The sequence below is a fragment of the Melospiza georgiana genome, chromosome 24 (assembly GCF_028018845.1).
Source record: "Melospiza georgiana isolate bMelGeo1 chromosome 24, bMelGeo1.pri, whole genome shotgun sequence".
Taxonomy (NCBI): Eukaryota; Metazoa; Chordata; class Aves; order Passeriformes; family Passerellidae; genus Melospiza; species Melospiza georgiana.
The window spans coordinates 9,619,750-9,635,948 of record NC_080453.1 but is presented as its reverse complement, the minus strand read 5'-3'; the positions used below and the strand labels follow the sequence as shown (position 1 = coordinate 9,635,948).

The window sequence follows — 16,199 nt, the reverse complement described above, 5'->3', positions numbered from 1 at the left end:
ACATGCATGTTTAAATGTTGTGTGGCTTGGGAAAGGACAGGGAGGGGGGGGGTTGCTTTTTACAGCCCTCACGTTTTCCCTGGAGGTGTTGAGTGGGTTTAAGGGGTGCTGCCCGTGTCACCCAAGCCCAGCCTCAGGACATCATAGTCAACACCCATGGGATTTAATTTTGCCTCTAATTTGGCACTCTCCTGTGCCCCATTGCTCCCAGACACTGGGATTTGGGGGAAAGGGGTGTTTGTCCCATGGGTGGCAGCTCTTGACACTGCTTGGCAGTGCCGGACTGTGGGCGACAGGTGTTTGGCCCCCAGCCTGTGCACCAACACCTGATCAGTGCCAGGGCCAGAGGCTCGTGTACAGGCAAGGAAAAGCTCTGGGCTGGGGGATATAACACCCTCGGGCACAGCCCTGCCTGTTGCACAAGTATGCAAAGAGAGGGGAAGGGGTCAGACGCTGTTTCCTGGGTGGTTGTGCTCTGGGGAAGCCACGATCCAGCCTTGCCACCCTTGTGCCAAGTGAGGATCCTGGTGAGCCTGTTACATGTGCCAAGCCCAGCTCTCAGAGTTAATATTTGACTGTTTCCACTGGCCTTTGCCCTGACAAGGTGCAGGCTCCTGGCTGGGGGGGCAGCACTGCCGTCTCCATGGATCTGGTGGCTTTTTGGGATGCCAACGCTTGGTATCAAACCACATCCCGTGGCTCTGCTTGGTGCCAGGAATTACCCAGGGGTCAAGGGACAGGGGTGTTCCATACTTCTCTTGCTACACTTTGGGATGGGACAGAGCCAGGGTCCACCTACAACACAGGAATGTCCCTACACCCCTCAAACTGGGGGGATCTGATCCAGCCCCTCCTGGTGGGACTCCAGGGAACAGTGTCCCTGGAGGGGGATACCTGGGAGCTGGTGTCTGCTGCTGGGGTTCCAAAAATACCAAGGATGAGGAGGAGGAGAAAGACAGTGAGGAGGAGGAAGGCTCTGTGCTGGACTATCGTTATCTCAGCTGCCACTGCAGGGTACCAGGATGTGTCCCATGGACCTTCACACCCCTGAGCAGGGGACATTGGGAAATCCCCCAGCTGTCCCTAAGTCCCACCAGCCCAGATTTTTCTTGCAGATGGGGGTTTTCCCAAGTTTTAAGAAAAGCTCATGCTATCCAGCTGGAGATGTGACCTGGGGCTGGGATGATCCAGGAGGATTTGGGTGTGGGACTTTTCTATCGGTGTGAGAGGTCAGGCAATCCCAGGGAGCTGCCCAGGGCTGCTTTGGGTTGTCCTGTCATGCCCTTTCTGGTGCTGCCTGGTGCCTCCTCAAGGGCTCCTGTGGCTTCTCCCTGCTGTAGGAAGGGGCACTGGATCTGCTCAAGTCTCTTACTGGCTACACCATGACCATCCAGCTACTCCAGGTGAGGGGGTTTGGGTGGGGGGACACCCCATGGGGTAGCTTGTCCTGTGCCTTGTGCCAGCCACCGCATCCCTAAGGATGTGTTCCCGGTGTGTGTCCCCAGACCACACGGATTGGAGTGGCTGTGAACTCAGTGCGGAAACACTGCTCAGATGAAGAGGTGGCGGCCTCAGCCAAAATCCTCATCAAAAACTGGAAGCGGCTTCTGGGTGAGCGATGCTGGAGGGAGACGAGAACCCCCCAAATCTCAATCCTCCCTGAGCCATCCCTGCACCTCAAGCCCCAATGCTTTCTGGGGGGATGGAGTGGAATCAGTCCAGAGCCAGGACATGCAGGCTCCTATAACCTGTAACTCAGATTTTCCAAAGGCTTGTTTTCACTCTGGGATAGAGTGGTGTAAATCAATGCGTGCCCCACCAAGGGCTGAGCATCTCCACAATCATTCCCCACCTCAGGATGCAACTCTGCAGGTGCCCTATGCTGGTTTGGGCTGTGACTGTGACGCCCAAATCCTTCCCACAGAGTCCACCACCACAAAAAAAGAGAAGTATGCAGATAAGAAGAAGGAGAAGGACACAGATGGAGACAAGGAGAAGAAGAAGGAGCTGGATGTTTCCAGCTGCCCCAGTGAAGGGGTGAAGCACAGCAAGAATACAGCTGAGAAGCACAGGGAGAAGTACAAGGAGAGGTTAGGGCTCCTGCCTGCTGTTGGGGGACACCAGGGCCAATATGAGACCACCCTCTGCTTGGTCTTTAGGAGTTTATCCATCTCTGCCTACCCATGGATGCTGGCAGCACCTCTGGAGACCAAACTGCCTCTGAGACAGCACCAGGGCTGATTTTGGAGGAGGGAGAAGTGGATATTTTCTATTTTCCCTTCTCTATAACTAGGTCATTTTGGACAGTGCTTATCTGACCCGTGCTCTCTCTTATCTCTAGGAAGCCCAGCAAGTGTGACTCCCTTGCCACCACCACCCAGGGCCACTCTGCTGATTCCAGCCCGGAGAGGTACCTGCTGAAGGATGCCCCGACCCTCACGCCAGGCTCTGCCAGGCACTGCCAACCCAGAGGAGGCTTTGCTGGCAGCCTGGGGGGGGGGGGCGGGGGGGGTTCAGGGATGGGGGATGCAGATGGACAGGATCCAGCTCACAGGTTGCCAGAGTATGCTGGGTTTGCTGAGAGCTTCTCTCCCTTCCTTTGGGCCATGGTGAAGAGAGTCCAGTGATGGCAGGAGCCCCACTGCATCCTCCAAGAAATCACCTCTGGATGGCAAGAAAGAGAGGTGGGTCCTGGGGCTGCATGAGGATGGGAGAGGCAAGACCCTGGCCCCTCACTGGGTTGTGCTTGGGGTGTGGACCCATCACTTGTCCCAGCTACTGCCCTCTGACATGGGGCTTGTCCTGCCAGGAGAGCCTCTGCTGACTCCAGGTCCTCAACTGTCTCCTCCTCTTCCTCCACACAGAAGAGACTGTCAGGGGAGAGGTAAGGAGAGGGTGTCCCTGGGCAGCCTGGGGATGCTTTTAGGGTCTCCATGAACATGGAGAACATGGAGGGGGTGAGAAGTGGCTGGGAGCCCTGATCCTGCCACAGCACTGAGACATTTCCTGGGAGGAGCAAATGGAGATTCCTGTTGGCTTCCGAGCGAGCGCTCTCATCGATGTGCTGATGCCTGAGGTCCTGCCACCAGTCCCTGCCCCTGTCCTGCCTGCCCCGTCTCTGGTGTCATCCCCACTGTCCTGTTTCATGCCACTCCCAGGAGAGCCTCTGTGGGCACCAGCCTCTCTCCAGCTCCCACCAGCTCCCAGAGAAACTCCAGTGACAGCAAGGAGGAAAGGTAAGAGAGACCCACTCCACTTCCAAGGACCCCGGCAGGTCCCTGCAGCTGTACCAGGACCCTGCCACCTGCCCGTGCCCCTCCGTGTGCCCCTGCAGAGCCAACAGCAGCAAGGCCAAGCCTGAGGTGCCGCGAATGCCCAGCAGCCCCTCCTTCTCTGCCAGCCCCTGCTTCCTGGCCCCCTGCTACCTCACAGGGGACTCGGTGCGGGACAAGTGCATTGAGATGTTGACAGCTGCACTGCACATGGACGGTGAGCAGTTCTGGGGGTGCTGGACCCTACACTGGGCTATTTCTCCTATGGGACAGTCCAAATAGGAGCATTCAGCCCCAAAGGAAAGAAAAGGTTGGTAGGGTCTCTGATAAGGGGGTTGGATGTGAGGATGCATCTTGGTAAGGTTCAAGATGGGTAAAACTAGGTATTTTAGAGATAGAGGGTCTGGGGCAAGTACTGGGGGAGAGGTGAGATTTTCTGGGGGAGGTACAGTGAGACCTGTGGCTGGTTTCCCACCTGAAAGTCACCCCTTAACCTCTCTACCCTTTAGACGACTACAAGGAGTTCGGTGTTAACTGCGAGAAGATGGCATCGGAGATTGAAGACCATATCCTTTGGGAGCCTAGGGGTCCCCAGGCTTCACCTGCTGGGGGGGGATGTACGTGGGCTCAAGAGTGCTGCTGGGGACAGGACAGAGGGTGACAGGGACAAGGACAGAGGGTGACAGACTCTGCCTTGCTCGTTGCCTGCAGAGGGAGCCCAGACCTCAGTGAGAGGATGCTGAGGCTAAGGCTGAAGCTGATGCTGAGCAAAGCTTCTGAGCACATGCCTTTGTCCAGGGGTCTGTGTGTCCTCCCCAGTCCCCTCTGGTCAGGGGCCTGCCTTCATCCCTGGGGAAATAAATCCAAACCCAGCCAAAGCTTTTCCCATGAGCCTGCTGTAGGTGCCTGTGTCTCCTGCTAGAACCAGTCTGTCACAGTGTCCAGGCTGTGCCATGCTGGAAGGGATGGAGCCACCTCTGCCCACCGCCAACTCAAGGCTTGGGGTTCTCCTGGCAGCCCACTGAGACCAGGACCAACGCCAGGGTGGTTCACCTCCTGAGTGCCCTTTTTGGTGCCTCCCAGACTCTGTGCCCAAAGCTGCTACACCAACCCGTCCATACTCATATTCTTTGGGAGGAGGGAGTAGACAGAGTCCTCTGCATCATGAGCTTTTGTCCCAGCACAGGGCTTGGTGATAGTCCCTGTGCCCCATAGCCTTGCCTGGATGTTAGACATTCCAAGGTAGTGGAAAGTCATTTTCCTCCCCACATCTGAAGCTGTGCTTCGTCCTCTTAAAGCCAAGGATGGGACACTTCCCGCAGGGAGGAAAGCCCCACTGAGATCAGCCACCTCCACGTGACCATTGGCCCTGGTGACAGCAGCACCAAGCTGGCATCCCCCATCTCCCTGTGTTGATTCTTTGACGGACCCCACATATCTTCCAGGAGCTGAAGAGCACAGACATGAAGTATCGCAACCGGGTGCGGAGCAGGATCAGCAACCTGAAGGACCCCAAGAACCCTGGGCTGCGCAGGAATGTGCTGTGCGGGGCCATTGAGCCCAGCCTCATCGCCCGCATGACTGCTGAGGTGGGCACTGGGGTGCATGGGGCTGATGCCCCTGGATCTCTTCCTCTGTGGTGCCCAAGAGCTGGGTCTTGGCTTGCTGCTGTGCACAGTGGGGATGTCCCAGCACATCCCTGTCCCACTCCAGTGCTGAATGAGACATGGGGAGCATTAGGAGAAAGCTGGCACTGCTAGGTCCCCTTAAAGCCCTGCAGACCCCCAGCCTAACACAGATCTGGCTGTGGGATGTCTCACTGGCAGGAATCAGGCTGGAGTGTCCCCATTTGTCCTCCTCAGCCACAGTCCACAAATCAGGCTCCTCGGAAGCCCAGTTTCCCCTGTGGGGAGACAGATCCCTGCAGACAGCAGTTTTAGTTTGAAGATGGAATGATTTTTTCATCAGTATGGGTTTAAGCCCTCCAGCATGCACAGACAGCAGGATTAATCCTGTTTTGGGAGAGGATGGGGAAGGTGTTGGACTGTGGTACTTGGATGTGAGCAGAGCCATGGCCACACTGACCCATGTGGGCCAATGCTGGTGGCAGGAGATGGCCAGTGATGAGCTGAAGAAGCTGCGGAATGCCATGACCCAGGAGGCCATCCGGGAGCACCAGATGGCCAAGACAGGCGGCACCGTCACCGACCTCTTCCAGTGTGGCAAATGCAAGAAGAAGAACTGCACGTACAACCAGGTCAGGCCTGGTCTGCAGGGGAGCTTGCCTCGGGGGGGCTGTAAGGGTCTCACTGAGGCAGTGCTGCTCCACCCCAGGTACAGACGCGCAGCGCCGATGAGCCCATGACAACGTTTGTGCTGTGCAACGAGTGTGGGAACCGCTGGAAGGTCTGTGACTATCTGGGGAGAGGCTCTGGGTAACCCACCCCTTTCCTAGCCTTCAGGGGTAGCAGAGCCCCCTGAAGGAGTGCTTTGGGTGCTGGCTGAGGGCTTATCACCTGTTCTGGGCTCTGCTTCTCCTGCAGTTCTGCTGATGTGGCTGGCGATTGGGCTGGAGGGAACATGGTGCAAGACAAGATGCTGTGACACCACATTGGGCAGCTGGGTTGGGGAGGAGGGATCAGGGTGACCCCAGTCCCTAAGCACCAGCTCTTTGTACCCTTGCACTGGGCTCCTTCAAACATCCTGGGGACCTGGCCTCCGGCAATGTCAAGTTCACTCAAGAAGGTCCCTGTGAATTCAATGGTTCTTCCCTGCAAATTCCTGCCCTTTGATTGGCATGTGCTGGGATCCCACTGGAAACAGACTCATTCCTGGTTTGGGGGCAGGAGAGACATTGTTCCGTGGACATGGGGCTGTGCCTGGGAGCTGAGGGTGGCAGAGGGCCAGGTCATAACCCAAACACCTTCTTCCTCACCTAAGTGCACACGGAGGGAGGGGAGAGACATGGAGGGGACAGGGTGGGTGCAGCATGTCCACATGCTGTTGGGATGCCACTGTGCCCCTCTGGTCTTTGACAAATGGACCATCCATCCTGGCTTGAAGGCACCATGGCCCAGGAAAGAAGGAAGGATGGCAGGGAGAGGAGCAAGGAAGAACCCTTCCAGCCAGAGTAATAAAGGTGTGAACTATCTCTGCAGCATTGACTGTTTCTTAAGATTGGTTTGGGATGTCTGTCTCGAGTTTATAGCTCTCCAGCTTGAGCCTCAGGGTCGTGGAGAGTGCTGCTCCCATGCTTGTGTGAGCCAGAGTGTGAGAGCAGAGAAGGACAGTGAAGCTGTTAATTAACCGATCATTAATTTTTAAATCTTGGCCTGAGGTGTGAATTTTTTCACAGGCCGTGGCATTTGTACCCAGACATGGGTGCTAAACCCTCTGTGTTTGGGGGGTCCCCACCACCCTTAAGCCCTCTGAAAGAGCTCTCTGGGCTGTGGTGCTTGTTAACACTCTGAAGTGATTAATGAGCCTCCAAGGCAATTATTTACACTTGTGACAGTGTGTGTGGCTGCAATTAAGGAATATAACAGATTGTAGGGAATGAATAAAACATCAGTGTGACCTTGAGGTGTGAAGGGAGCACAGGAAGGGCAGGACTGGGGCTCCCAGCCATCCCCAGGGTGCCTCAGGGTGTGTTTGCCTGGAACAAGGCTGAAATAGGGAATTTGGACCTAATTTTTTTTGCAGTCCAGTCTAATGAAAGTGTTTAAGTGATACCAGAGGGAGCCAGACTCCAAGCATGTTATGATGGATCTCCTGGCATCCCTCTGTGTCCTTCACAAGAGCCCTCAGGACCTCTGCTGCAGCTCCAGCCCCACGTGGGGCCGGTCGTGGCCACGCAATGATGGAAAGGCCCTTACAGTTCCTGCTCAGGGGTTGATTTACCCACCCCGAGGCTCCAGGTTTGGATGCTCCAACGCTTCAGCAGAGGCTGGTGTCTCTTCCTGCCTCTCCCTACCTATCTCTGCATGAATCACAGAATCATTTCAGTTGGAAAAGACCTCCAGGATAATTGAGCACAACTGCTCTCTCAGCACTGCCAAGCCCACCGCTAACCACATGTCCCCAGTGCTGCATCAACATATCTTTTAAATCCCTCCAGGCGACTCCAAGAAGATGCTGAATCTTCTATCTGATGGAATTTTTATATTTAACCTCCAACCTGCAACACTTTTAACAACCCCACAGAGTGTCCAGCTCCAGCCAGGCTTCCCCATGAGCGGACAGCCACTACTGGTGCTGCCAGGCCACATCCCTTCCCCAAAGACAGCCCTCAGCCACCTCAGGGACACAGAATCTCCCGCATGGCCAGTTTTATTTATTTTGCAATCCTGGCTTGCCCAGGGGTCACCACCCCCCGTAGTCCAGCCCCCCCAGCTCACCCGCAGCACGGGGCTTTGCCGCTGCCCTTCTCCCCCGCATTTTTCCAGCCTTGAGAAAACAATCAGAACTTTGCTGTTCTCTGGTTTCCTTGGCAACCCCATTTCCCCATCCTCTCACTTTATGCAGCTGTATCTCCCCTGGCCCCGGTCACCGACCCCCACAGCATAGTGGCAGGTCCCTGTGCACAGGGATGGAGCAGGAGATGATGTGTCCTGTCTACCACCAGGACAGCTGATCCCAGAGGGACCCTCTGGAAAATTTCCACTCTGTCTCATCTCAGCCAGGGCTTCCAGGGCTTATTGGAAAGGAATGGAGTAGCTGGTGGTGGTTCATGTCTCTGAACTGAACTGAATTAAAGCAGTTTTGGAGCCAGTCTTTATCTCTCAGTGTGGGTCCTAGTGCTCCCGCTGTGCACAGGGTACCCAGAGAAGCTGTGGCTGCCCTATCCCTGAAAGTGTCCAAGGCCAGCCTGGTCAGGGCTTGGAGCAACCCATTCTAGTGGAAGGTGTCCCTGCCCATGGCAGGGGTGGAATGAGAAGAGCTTTAAGGTCCCTTCCAACCCAAAATATTTCATGATTCCATGACTGGCAGTCTCTGCGACAAACTGAGCAGATTCCCCCGCTCATTCCTACGCTTTCTTCCAATCAATAGGTAATGATCCCTTAGGCACAAGCACTCACTGCCTCCCCAGACCTCAAGCTTTTTGTTTTAATAAACCCCTAAGCACTGGTTTTCCTAAATTCAAGGTGCTGCCTCTGCTAGAAGGGCAGGAGAATGCAGGGCTTTGGGTCTGGATTCCGTAGGGGTGCTTGTCAAAGGATGCAGTGTATGGTGGTCCCCAAACACCCCAGGAACCAGGCAGGGGTAACCAGCAGGACACTCCCAGCATTGAATGAGGCACAAATAGCACTGAAATATAGGAGGAAAAAATTGCTGAGCCTCCTTCTGGTTCCAGCCCCAGGTTGGGATGCAAATGGAATTTCCTTTCTATTTCATTGTTTTGTCTTGATGTGAGTGATTCAATTGCTTTGGAGCAGCTCTGAAAAAATTAGTGATTGCCCAGGACAGCCACATGATCCAGCCTGGATCTTCAGCCAAGCCAAAATACTTGGAGCAAAGCCATGGATTTGAGCTGACTGGGTATTTGCTTTGGGGTGTTTTTCTTGGGAGAAAAAAAAAAAAAAGAAAAAAAAAATCACTTTTCATCTGCAGTGTTTGCAGTCCATTGGAAGGAAACGATTCGTTGAGGTGTATGGCTGCAATTCTGCACACCAGGCTTTGTGATGATTAAAAGCATCAAAAAAGCCCAAACTGGACCGAGGCCTTTATTTCTAAAGTGAAATGTGTTGCATGAAAAATTACAGAATATACCTTTCCTAAAGAAAAACCCTGTGCCTTTTCTTTTTCTTGGCCAGAGAGGTTTGCTGAGTCTGCAGAACACTTTGATCTAAGCCTGCCTAAAATCACAGTGCTTGGCATGGACCTTTTTTTTCCCCTCCATTAGCTGAATACTCAGAGAACTGAGCAAAGATCCCCCATTAAATGCAAAAATCCCTCCACAAAATCCATTTTTTCCTCACTTTCAGCTGGAACCATGCACACTTTTCCCTCTTATAGCCAGGATGGAGGAGACGACAGCAAAAAAACCCCAATAAATGCTATTAAACCCACCCCCCCCCCCAATTCCCTCAAACCGCACAAATTCCCATCTCTGTGCTTCCCACATCGACCTAAATATTGCAGAGGAAAAAAAAGACATTGGCTTTTTTGCCTGACACTTTTTTCCCTCCCTGCCAGGAGCTCTTGGGCGCTCGGCAATTAGGAGCTGTGGATTAATCTTGAGTGATATAATGAAGTGCCAGGTGGCTGGAGGACAGAGCTGGTGAACAAGGGGGGAGGGGAAGGGAGGGACAGTTGCTCTACAGATTGACATGATTTAGGACAGGTTTAGTGCAGGCAGAGCACCCAAAGTGATGGGAAAGAGGAAGAGGAGCCTGAAGAGGCTCAGTGGGATATTCAGGCTCATCCCTACTCTGTGATCCTCTGCATCAAAATGCATGGATCAGGCAGGGCTTGTGTTGCAGAGGAAAAATCATCTTTGCACATTTTCTAGCCCTCATTTGCTTGTAATGTCCCCAAAGTATCTTTCCACCTGCTTTACACCATCCCAGTCTCCCAGCCCCACGTCAATTATTTATTGAGGAAAAATGCCCCAGGAGGGCAGGTTGGCAGCTCTACCCCAGCCATATCTGTGACCCCTTTCATAGTCATAGAACCATGGAGTTCTTGCAGTGTGAGGGGACCTTAAAGCCCATCTAGTCCCACCCCCTGCCACCAAACCAGGTAACTCCAAGCCCTGTCCAGCCTGGCTTTGGACACTTCCAGGGATGGGGCACCCACAGGGGCTCTGTGGAGCCCGTGCGAGGGCTTCTCCATCCTGACAGGGAAGAATTCCTTCCCAATACCCCATCTAACCCTGCCCTCTGGCAGTGGGAAGCCATTCCCCTTGTCCTGCCACTCCAGACCCTTGTAAATAGTCTCTGTCTGTCTTTCTTGACAGCTCCTTCAGGTGCTGCAAGGCCACAATTAGGTGACCTCAAAGCCTCTTTTCCAGGCTGAACAATCCTACCTGTCTCAGCTCTTTGCCTTTTCTCCAAGGTCTCTGGAAGCCTGAAAGTTGAGAGCAGCTGGCGCTGAGGGCCACATTCTTCCAACAAAATGTCTTGTCTTTCCAAAATGAGAATATAAATAGTGTGTCCTGTAAAAACGTCATTACCCAGGAGCCGTGCCACCAGCGCCGGCCACGCGCAGCAAACCCATCACCCACAGCAGCCAATTTATTCCCAACTCTGGCAGGGTCAGCAGCCACGGGGGAAACAAATGCTAATTAATAGCACTGTGCAAAGCAGCCGGTCTAGGCATGGCATGTAATTAGTGAGCCAACTGAACTCGCCACAGTGCTGGGGCTGTGGGGAAAGAGCAGCCACGGAGGAGGGACCCGCTGCAGCTCCCAGCTATAACTCAGGATGAGGGCACTGATTGTGCTGGAACACGTGTGTCACGCTGCCATCAGTGTGGCTGTGACACTCCGTGTGTGTGCTCCCATCCCTCTGATCCCAACACCCCCCTCCCTGGTCCAGCCCCATCCCTGCTGTCTCCTCGACGTGCTCCCTCTGCACAGACGTTTTGCAGGTAAACGTGACAATTCCTCGGGGCAGGAAAGATGCTTGAAATATAAAAACTCCTGATGGTGGGAGATGCAGAGCCCAGGGAGGAATCGTGCTAATGCCCTTACATCTCTGCTGTGGTGAGTCATCCAGGCCCTCAGAGGATCCCGGCTGTGCTTGGATACGGGGAAGGTAGAAGCACAAGGCAAAATGAGAAATTGCTTTGCTCAGAAGATATCTCGGTTACAGCAAGGACTAAAAACTGTCCCCTTGGCACCCACCCTCAGCTCTGGTCCCACAGCCATGGGGAAGAGGGGGTGTTGTGTTGTTGTGTGGGTAAGAAGGGCCCCATTTGTGGGAGAAATGGGAACACTTAGCCTAGAACATTCAAGTTGTTAATGGAATGCAGTTATTAGAAGGGAGGAGAATGGGTCTTTCCATCAGGCTGATGGGAAAAATCCATTCTGGGATTGGGAATTAGGTTGGAACATCACCTTGAAGATGGTTATGGGCAAACACTGCCTCCTTCATCCCTGGCGACGTTGCTGCTCTGATGCTCCCAGTCTCTCTGCCACATCCATATGGATGTGTGTGTGTTGCTCCTTGGTGAGGACAGGGGGACAGCTCCTGGGAGCTGTGTCCATCCCTGACCAAGTTTTGCTGCCTATTGTGCCATGGGAGGGCGAGCCAAGAAGGGAAAGTTAAAAACTCAAATTTCAAAAAATCCTTTAAATCAACAACATTTTCTCTAAGCCAACACCGTCCTGAGCCAGGGCTGCTCTTGACATGGCTCTGCCTCCACCAAACCTGGCAGCAGGAATGGATTTACACATCAAATATCCTCTCCCTCAACCTGCTGAAGCCCAAACCTTGGGAGAGAGGAAAAACCTGCTTCCAGCTCTTTTCTTCTCCATGTAAATAAGCATCTATTTGCAGAGTATTTCCTTCCACCTAAGGCTTTCATTGGACATCAGTTATTTAATATTGCTCTTTATAATCCTTGTGCTTGGCTCTCAGCTCCTTCACCCATCTCAGAGCAGGGATGTTGGCACTTTGTGTTTAGAAAATATATATATGTATTTAGATAGGCAGACAGATAGCTGTGGAAGAAGAGCTGTTCCAATCATTAAATCACTACTTTCAATTTTTCCTTATTACTAGTCTTCATTTAACCACAGGCCAGGCTGGCCAAGTGCTCTCTGGAGACAGCCCAGCTGAGCGTAGCAGGTTTGCAGCCCTAAAAGGGGTCTTAAGAAAAAAAAAAATACCACAATCTGATAATCAGAGGGGATATCTTCCCTGAAAATGTCTTCCCAAGGCAGAGGCATTCAGGAAGGGGACAATGATGTGGCTGGAGTGAGATACTGGCTTCCTGCTAGGCTGGGATATTTTCAGGGAGGAAGAGTGGGAGAGGGGGTGGTGCAGATCCCAGCACATCTGCAAAATGCAGGCAGTGAAAGGGTGAGTTTTGTGCCTTTCAAAAGAAGGAAGAAAAGAGGGAGAGAAATCGCCTTCTCTGATCAGCTGTCTGAGGTTCTGCAGGCTAGAGAGGCTGCAGGAGGGGGAGCTGCCTTTGAAGCTGGGAGAGGCTGAGCACAGCAGCCTTTGCTGTCACTGCTCCTCTTCCTCCGGCTCTTTCCTGTTCCTGTCCTCATCCTGGATGGGGAGCCTACCCTCAGGATGGCCAAAACACCCAGCATTGGGATGTCAGTGGTGCTCTCATTACAGGATACAAACAGAGACAGAGATTTCCTCTGAGACCCAGCACTGATGGGTTTCAACTCCTTTCCCTGGTGTCTCTTGCTTTTCCCCGGGTATCACCATGGCCATGGAAGAGCTGTGCCATCCCACCTGCTCTCCAGAGGCTCCCAGTGCTGGCTGATGGACTGGCAATGTCGGCAGAGGCTCTGCCCCATGGCTTGGCTTTGCCCCTGGCAGCAGGGAGGGAAGCAGGTGGCTGTCCTGGAAAAATACAGCACAGGGCATGCACCCCGCGCTGCCCTCCCTGGCTGCTCTCCCAAGGCCACCAGGACATGTGGGAGCAGGCACCTGGTGGAACCAGGCTGGGAACTGAAGCAAAGCAAGATCCCCAGCTCTGAAAAAGGGCTGGAGGGGGAATCCCTAGAGGCAGCTGCATCGGGGGTGGCATCACCACAAATGTTCATCACCAACAAGTGATGCAGTTGGCTTTTCTGCTGGAGATCCAGCTCAGACAAGACAGGGATGAGCCAGGTGAAAAGCTGGCAGCTGCTGACCAAGAGTTCAGAGATAACCAGGAAAGAGCCTTAATCACATATTTAAAACACCTGTAACCACAACTGCTCCCATGCCATTGCTTCCCTGACCTCTACATCTTGGCTCCTGGCAGGGAATGACTGGCACAAAAACTAAGAGCTGGTGGGAGCTGATGCTCTTTCTGCAGATCCTGATGCCTCCAGGTACAAGTCCCCTAAACCTCAATCCTTTAGCCCCGAACTAAACCGGATCCAAACCTTCCTGTGCTTTTCCACCAGCTTTACACTGCAAGGAGGTTTCCTCTCCTCTCCCAGCCCCAAACCTAATCGTCCCATGGACTTCTGCAGGAGCATGAAAAAGGGAAGGGAAGACACAGGGTCTGAGTCCAGAGCAAGAGGCTCTGAAGCTGCGCTCTGTGATTTGGCACAGTTAGAGAGCAGCAGGATTGCAGCTGACCTGGATTCCCAACATCAAAGATAACTCCTGCCTCTTCCCCAGCATCTCCAGGGCCCTCCAAGGAGGTGAATCAATGAGCTGAGCAGCCACGTGTCCATTTCATCTGGTACTGGCATCCAGGGCTGTGGGTGATGGCAGCACCATCTCCCCTGCACTGTGGCTCAGAGCTAAAAAGCTGCAGAAAATGTAACATTTATATGCTGAGAAAGAAGCCTGCCTCCTCCATGATCAGTGTGGTCAAAGGTGGCCCTGGGGGTTTAAGCCACATTTGGCATGGGTCTAACCCCCATCCTCTTGGTACAGTGACAGACATTGGTAAATCTCCTGTCAGACTCACAGGAGACAGACAAACAGACCTTATCCCTTGGGAAACCCAGACCTAACAGTCTTACCTGTCATGTCACGACCAGCCCGAGGCACCAGGACACCTGGTTCCCATGTTACAACCAGCCCCAAGCAATAGGACACTGAGTCCCCATGTCTCAGTCTCAAAGGACCTGTTCCTTGTCCAGAAAAGCCCTGAAAGCCCCTCCGGGAGCCCAGGGGTCACATTGACATAAATTCCTTCCACCAACAGCAAAAAGCTTTCTTTTTCCATGCTGCTGTGTTTCCCTGCTCCCTGCTCATTTCTGAGATGACTCACAGGCTGTTAATGCATTGAATGGAAGCAGCTCTGCCACCTCTGAGCACAAAGCTGAGGGGGGCACAGCTCCGGCTCCCAGCTCCCCAAAATCCAGGGAGATGCTGTCAGTTCCCAGTCAATGCTCCATTGTCAGACAAAGGCAGCACAGAGGGGGCAGTGGGGTGGTGAAAATACCTAAATAAGCAACAATCAGGGAAAAAGGCTCCTGTGGGGACTGAACTCCCCAGGGATGGGGTGAAATGGCCGTCCTTCCTTCACTGCCAGCACAGCTTGGTGCCCACAAGCCATTCGCTGTCGCTGTCCCTGCCACAAGGCCAGCGATGGGTGAAGGAAAGGGGCTCATTAACCCCTCTGATGAAATAATCATCACTTTGGAGGCATTTTTCATGGAAGAAGATGAACTAGCAAATGCACTCACCCTGTGTTTGTAAGGAACCTTGCTGCCCCCAGCCCTGGGCAGGCTGGCACTGCCACCAGCTTGAGCCCGGGAGGAGAACAGCCCCTCTCATATTCAAGGACATCTCTGGGATACTGGTGGCATCACCCTCAAGATATCACCAACCTATGGGAGAGGGATTGTTGCCTGCAAGGTGGTGAGCAGAGATTTTCCATCCAGCCTCTGGACTCAGCTCCGACTCTGGCCATCTCAGTGTGCAGACACCCGGCCCCGAGGGACAGCCCCTCCACACACAGTGCCGAGGAAACAATGCTGCAAACCCCCCAGCTCACATGCAGCCACGCAGAATGGTGAGGCAGAGAAGAATCTCATCTAATTTTAACTCCCCTGACGGATGGGCTTTGTTCTTTGCAGCAGCTGCCCCGCAAGGTATGAAAACACTCAGATATGTTGACATGGGAAAACAAAACACACAAATCAGCCCATTTTCCTCTTCAAGGCTGATTTATCTGGAGCTGTCAGTGGAGGGAGGGGAAGTGATGAGCCCTGGGGAGATGGAGGAGCAGCCTGGACTCGCAACTCGGTGGTTACCAGTGCAGTTGGGCTGATGCTCAATGAGCATCTGGTCCATTCTCTCCCAAACCCCAAAACACCTCAGAGCTAGCGAAAACAAAGTGACATTTTCTGCTGCAGTTCCCCAAGGTGTGATTCTGTGCATGTCCTGGGTCATCCTTATAAATGAGGGAAGCTAGATGCCAATGGAGCCCCTGCAATGTGGTTCACCACAAGCTGAGCTCCTTCCTGGTGCCCCCATTGTGCTGACTACTTGGTTTTCTGAGTTGGGATGGGTGGGATCAGACACTGGAGAATGGAGACAGGAGCGCAGGGGGAGGAGAGGAGGCTAGGAAGGAAGGAAGGAAGGAACCTGGTCTAGTGGAAGGTGTCCCTGCCAGTGGCACGGTATGAAATTAGATGGGCTTTAAGGTCCCTTTCTACCCAAATCATTCCATGATTCTATGAAGATAGGCACTATGAAGGGGGAATAAAAAAGGCAGTTTCCCCTCTCTGGATCACAGCTCTGAATATTTTTATATATTTAAATTTTAGATACTTTTATATTTCTATCATAATTCTATACCAGGGCAGAATGTCCTGGCCCCTACCTCAGCAGAGGACACAGCTGTCCCAGTGTCACCAGAGATCCAGTGCAAGGCTCTCCCTAACAGCATCATGGCAAGGTGAGAGCCATGGTACTGTTAGGGAGTCTCAGTGTCCTTCTGAATTTCCAAAAATCCTCACGAAGAATTCATCTCCCCTGCTTCCTCCTTCATTAACCTCTGGAGGTTTCCATGGATTTTGACTGGAGTCCAGCCAGAGCAGATTAATGGCTCTTGCATGTTATTTTTATGTCCATTTTGATTAAAAGCAATAAATTCCAGAGGAGAGTATCTTCTCACTATGAAATACACTTTGTCAATTTCTCAGTCTCTGAGTAAATCAAAACACTGCCATTAGTGGCTCCAGCTGTAAATCCCCTTGGATGGACCTTAGCTCACCGGGCAAAGGAGCAACATGAATTGTGCTACTCGACAGCCTCAGCATTGCTCTCACCATCTCAATTTGATATCTTA

General features: G+C 53.0%; 2 protein-coding genes across 2 annotated transcripts; both read left to right on the top strand.

The window, feature by feature from the left end:
* Positions 1-92: 92 nt before the first annotated feature.
* LOC131093072 (transcription elongation factor A protein 3-like) lies at positions 93-4,688 on the top strand. The gene is made up of 11 exons (XM_058040076.1): positions 93-1,403; positions 1,506-1,611; positions 1,925-2,090; positions 2,342-2,410; positions 2,616-2,684; positions 2,810-2,884; positions 3,159-3,236; positions 3,335-3,489; positions 3,782-3,889; positions 4,092-4,170; positions 4,571-4,688. The coding sequence occupies exons 1-11, from the start codon at positions 1,383-1,385 to the stop codon at positions 4,686-4,688; spliced, it is 1,044 nt and encodes a 347-aa protein (XP_057896059.1). The 5' UTR covers positions 93-1,382.
* Positions 4,689-4,711: 23 nt separating this feature from the next.
* LOC131093095 (transcription elongation factor A protein 3-like) lies at positions 4,712-6,426 on the top strand. The gene is made up of 4 exons (XM_058040128.1): positions 4,712-4,861; positions 5,383-5,529; positions 5,607-5,678; positions 5,816-6,426. The coding sequence occupies exons 1-4, from the start codon at positions 4,736-4,738 to the stop codon at positions 5,822-5,824; spliced, it is 354 nt and encodes a 117-aa protein (XP_057896111.1). The 5' UTR covers positions 4,712-4,735; the 3' UTR covers positions 5,825-6,426.
* Positions 6,427-16,199: the final 9,773 nt, after the last annotated feature.

Excerpts from the sequence above, each read along its gene's own strand:
- LOC131093072 (XM_058040076.1), top strand. The coding sequence starts at position 1,383 with ATGACCATCCAGCTACTCCAG. Across the intron at positions 1,612-1,924 it reads AAACTGGAAGCGGCTTCTGG|AGTCCACCACCACAAAAAAA; the intron begins GTGAGCGATGCT and ends TCCTTCCCACAG. Across the intron at positions 2,411-2,615 it reads GCTGATTCCAGCCCGGAGAG|AGAGTCCAGTGATGGCAGGA; the intron begins GTACCTGCTGAA and ends GCCATGGTGAAG.
- LOC131093095 (XM_058040128.1), top strand. The coding sequence starts at position 4,736 with ATGAAGTATCGCAACCGGGTGCGGAGCAGGATCAGCAACCTGAAGGAC. Across the intron at positions 4,862-5,382 it reads TCGCCCGCATGACTGCTGAG|GAGATGGCCAGTGATGAGCT; the intron begins GTGGGCACTGGG and ends TGCTGGTGGCAG. Across the intron at positions 5,530-5,606 it reads AGAACTGCACGTACAACCAG|GTACAGACGCGCAGCGCCGA; the intron begins GTCAGGCCTGGT and ends GCTCCACCCCAG.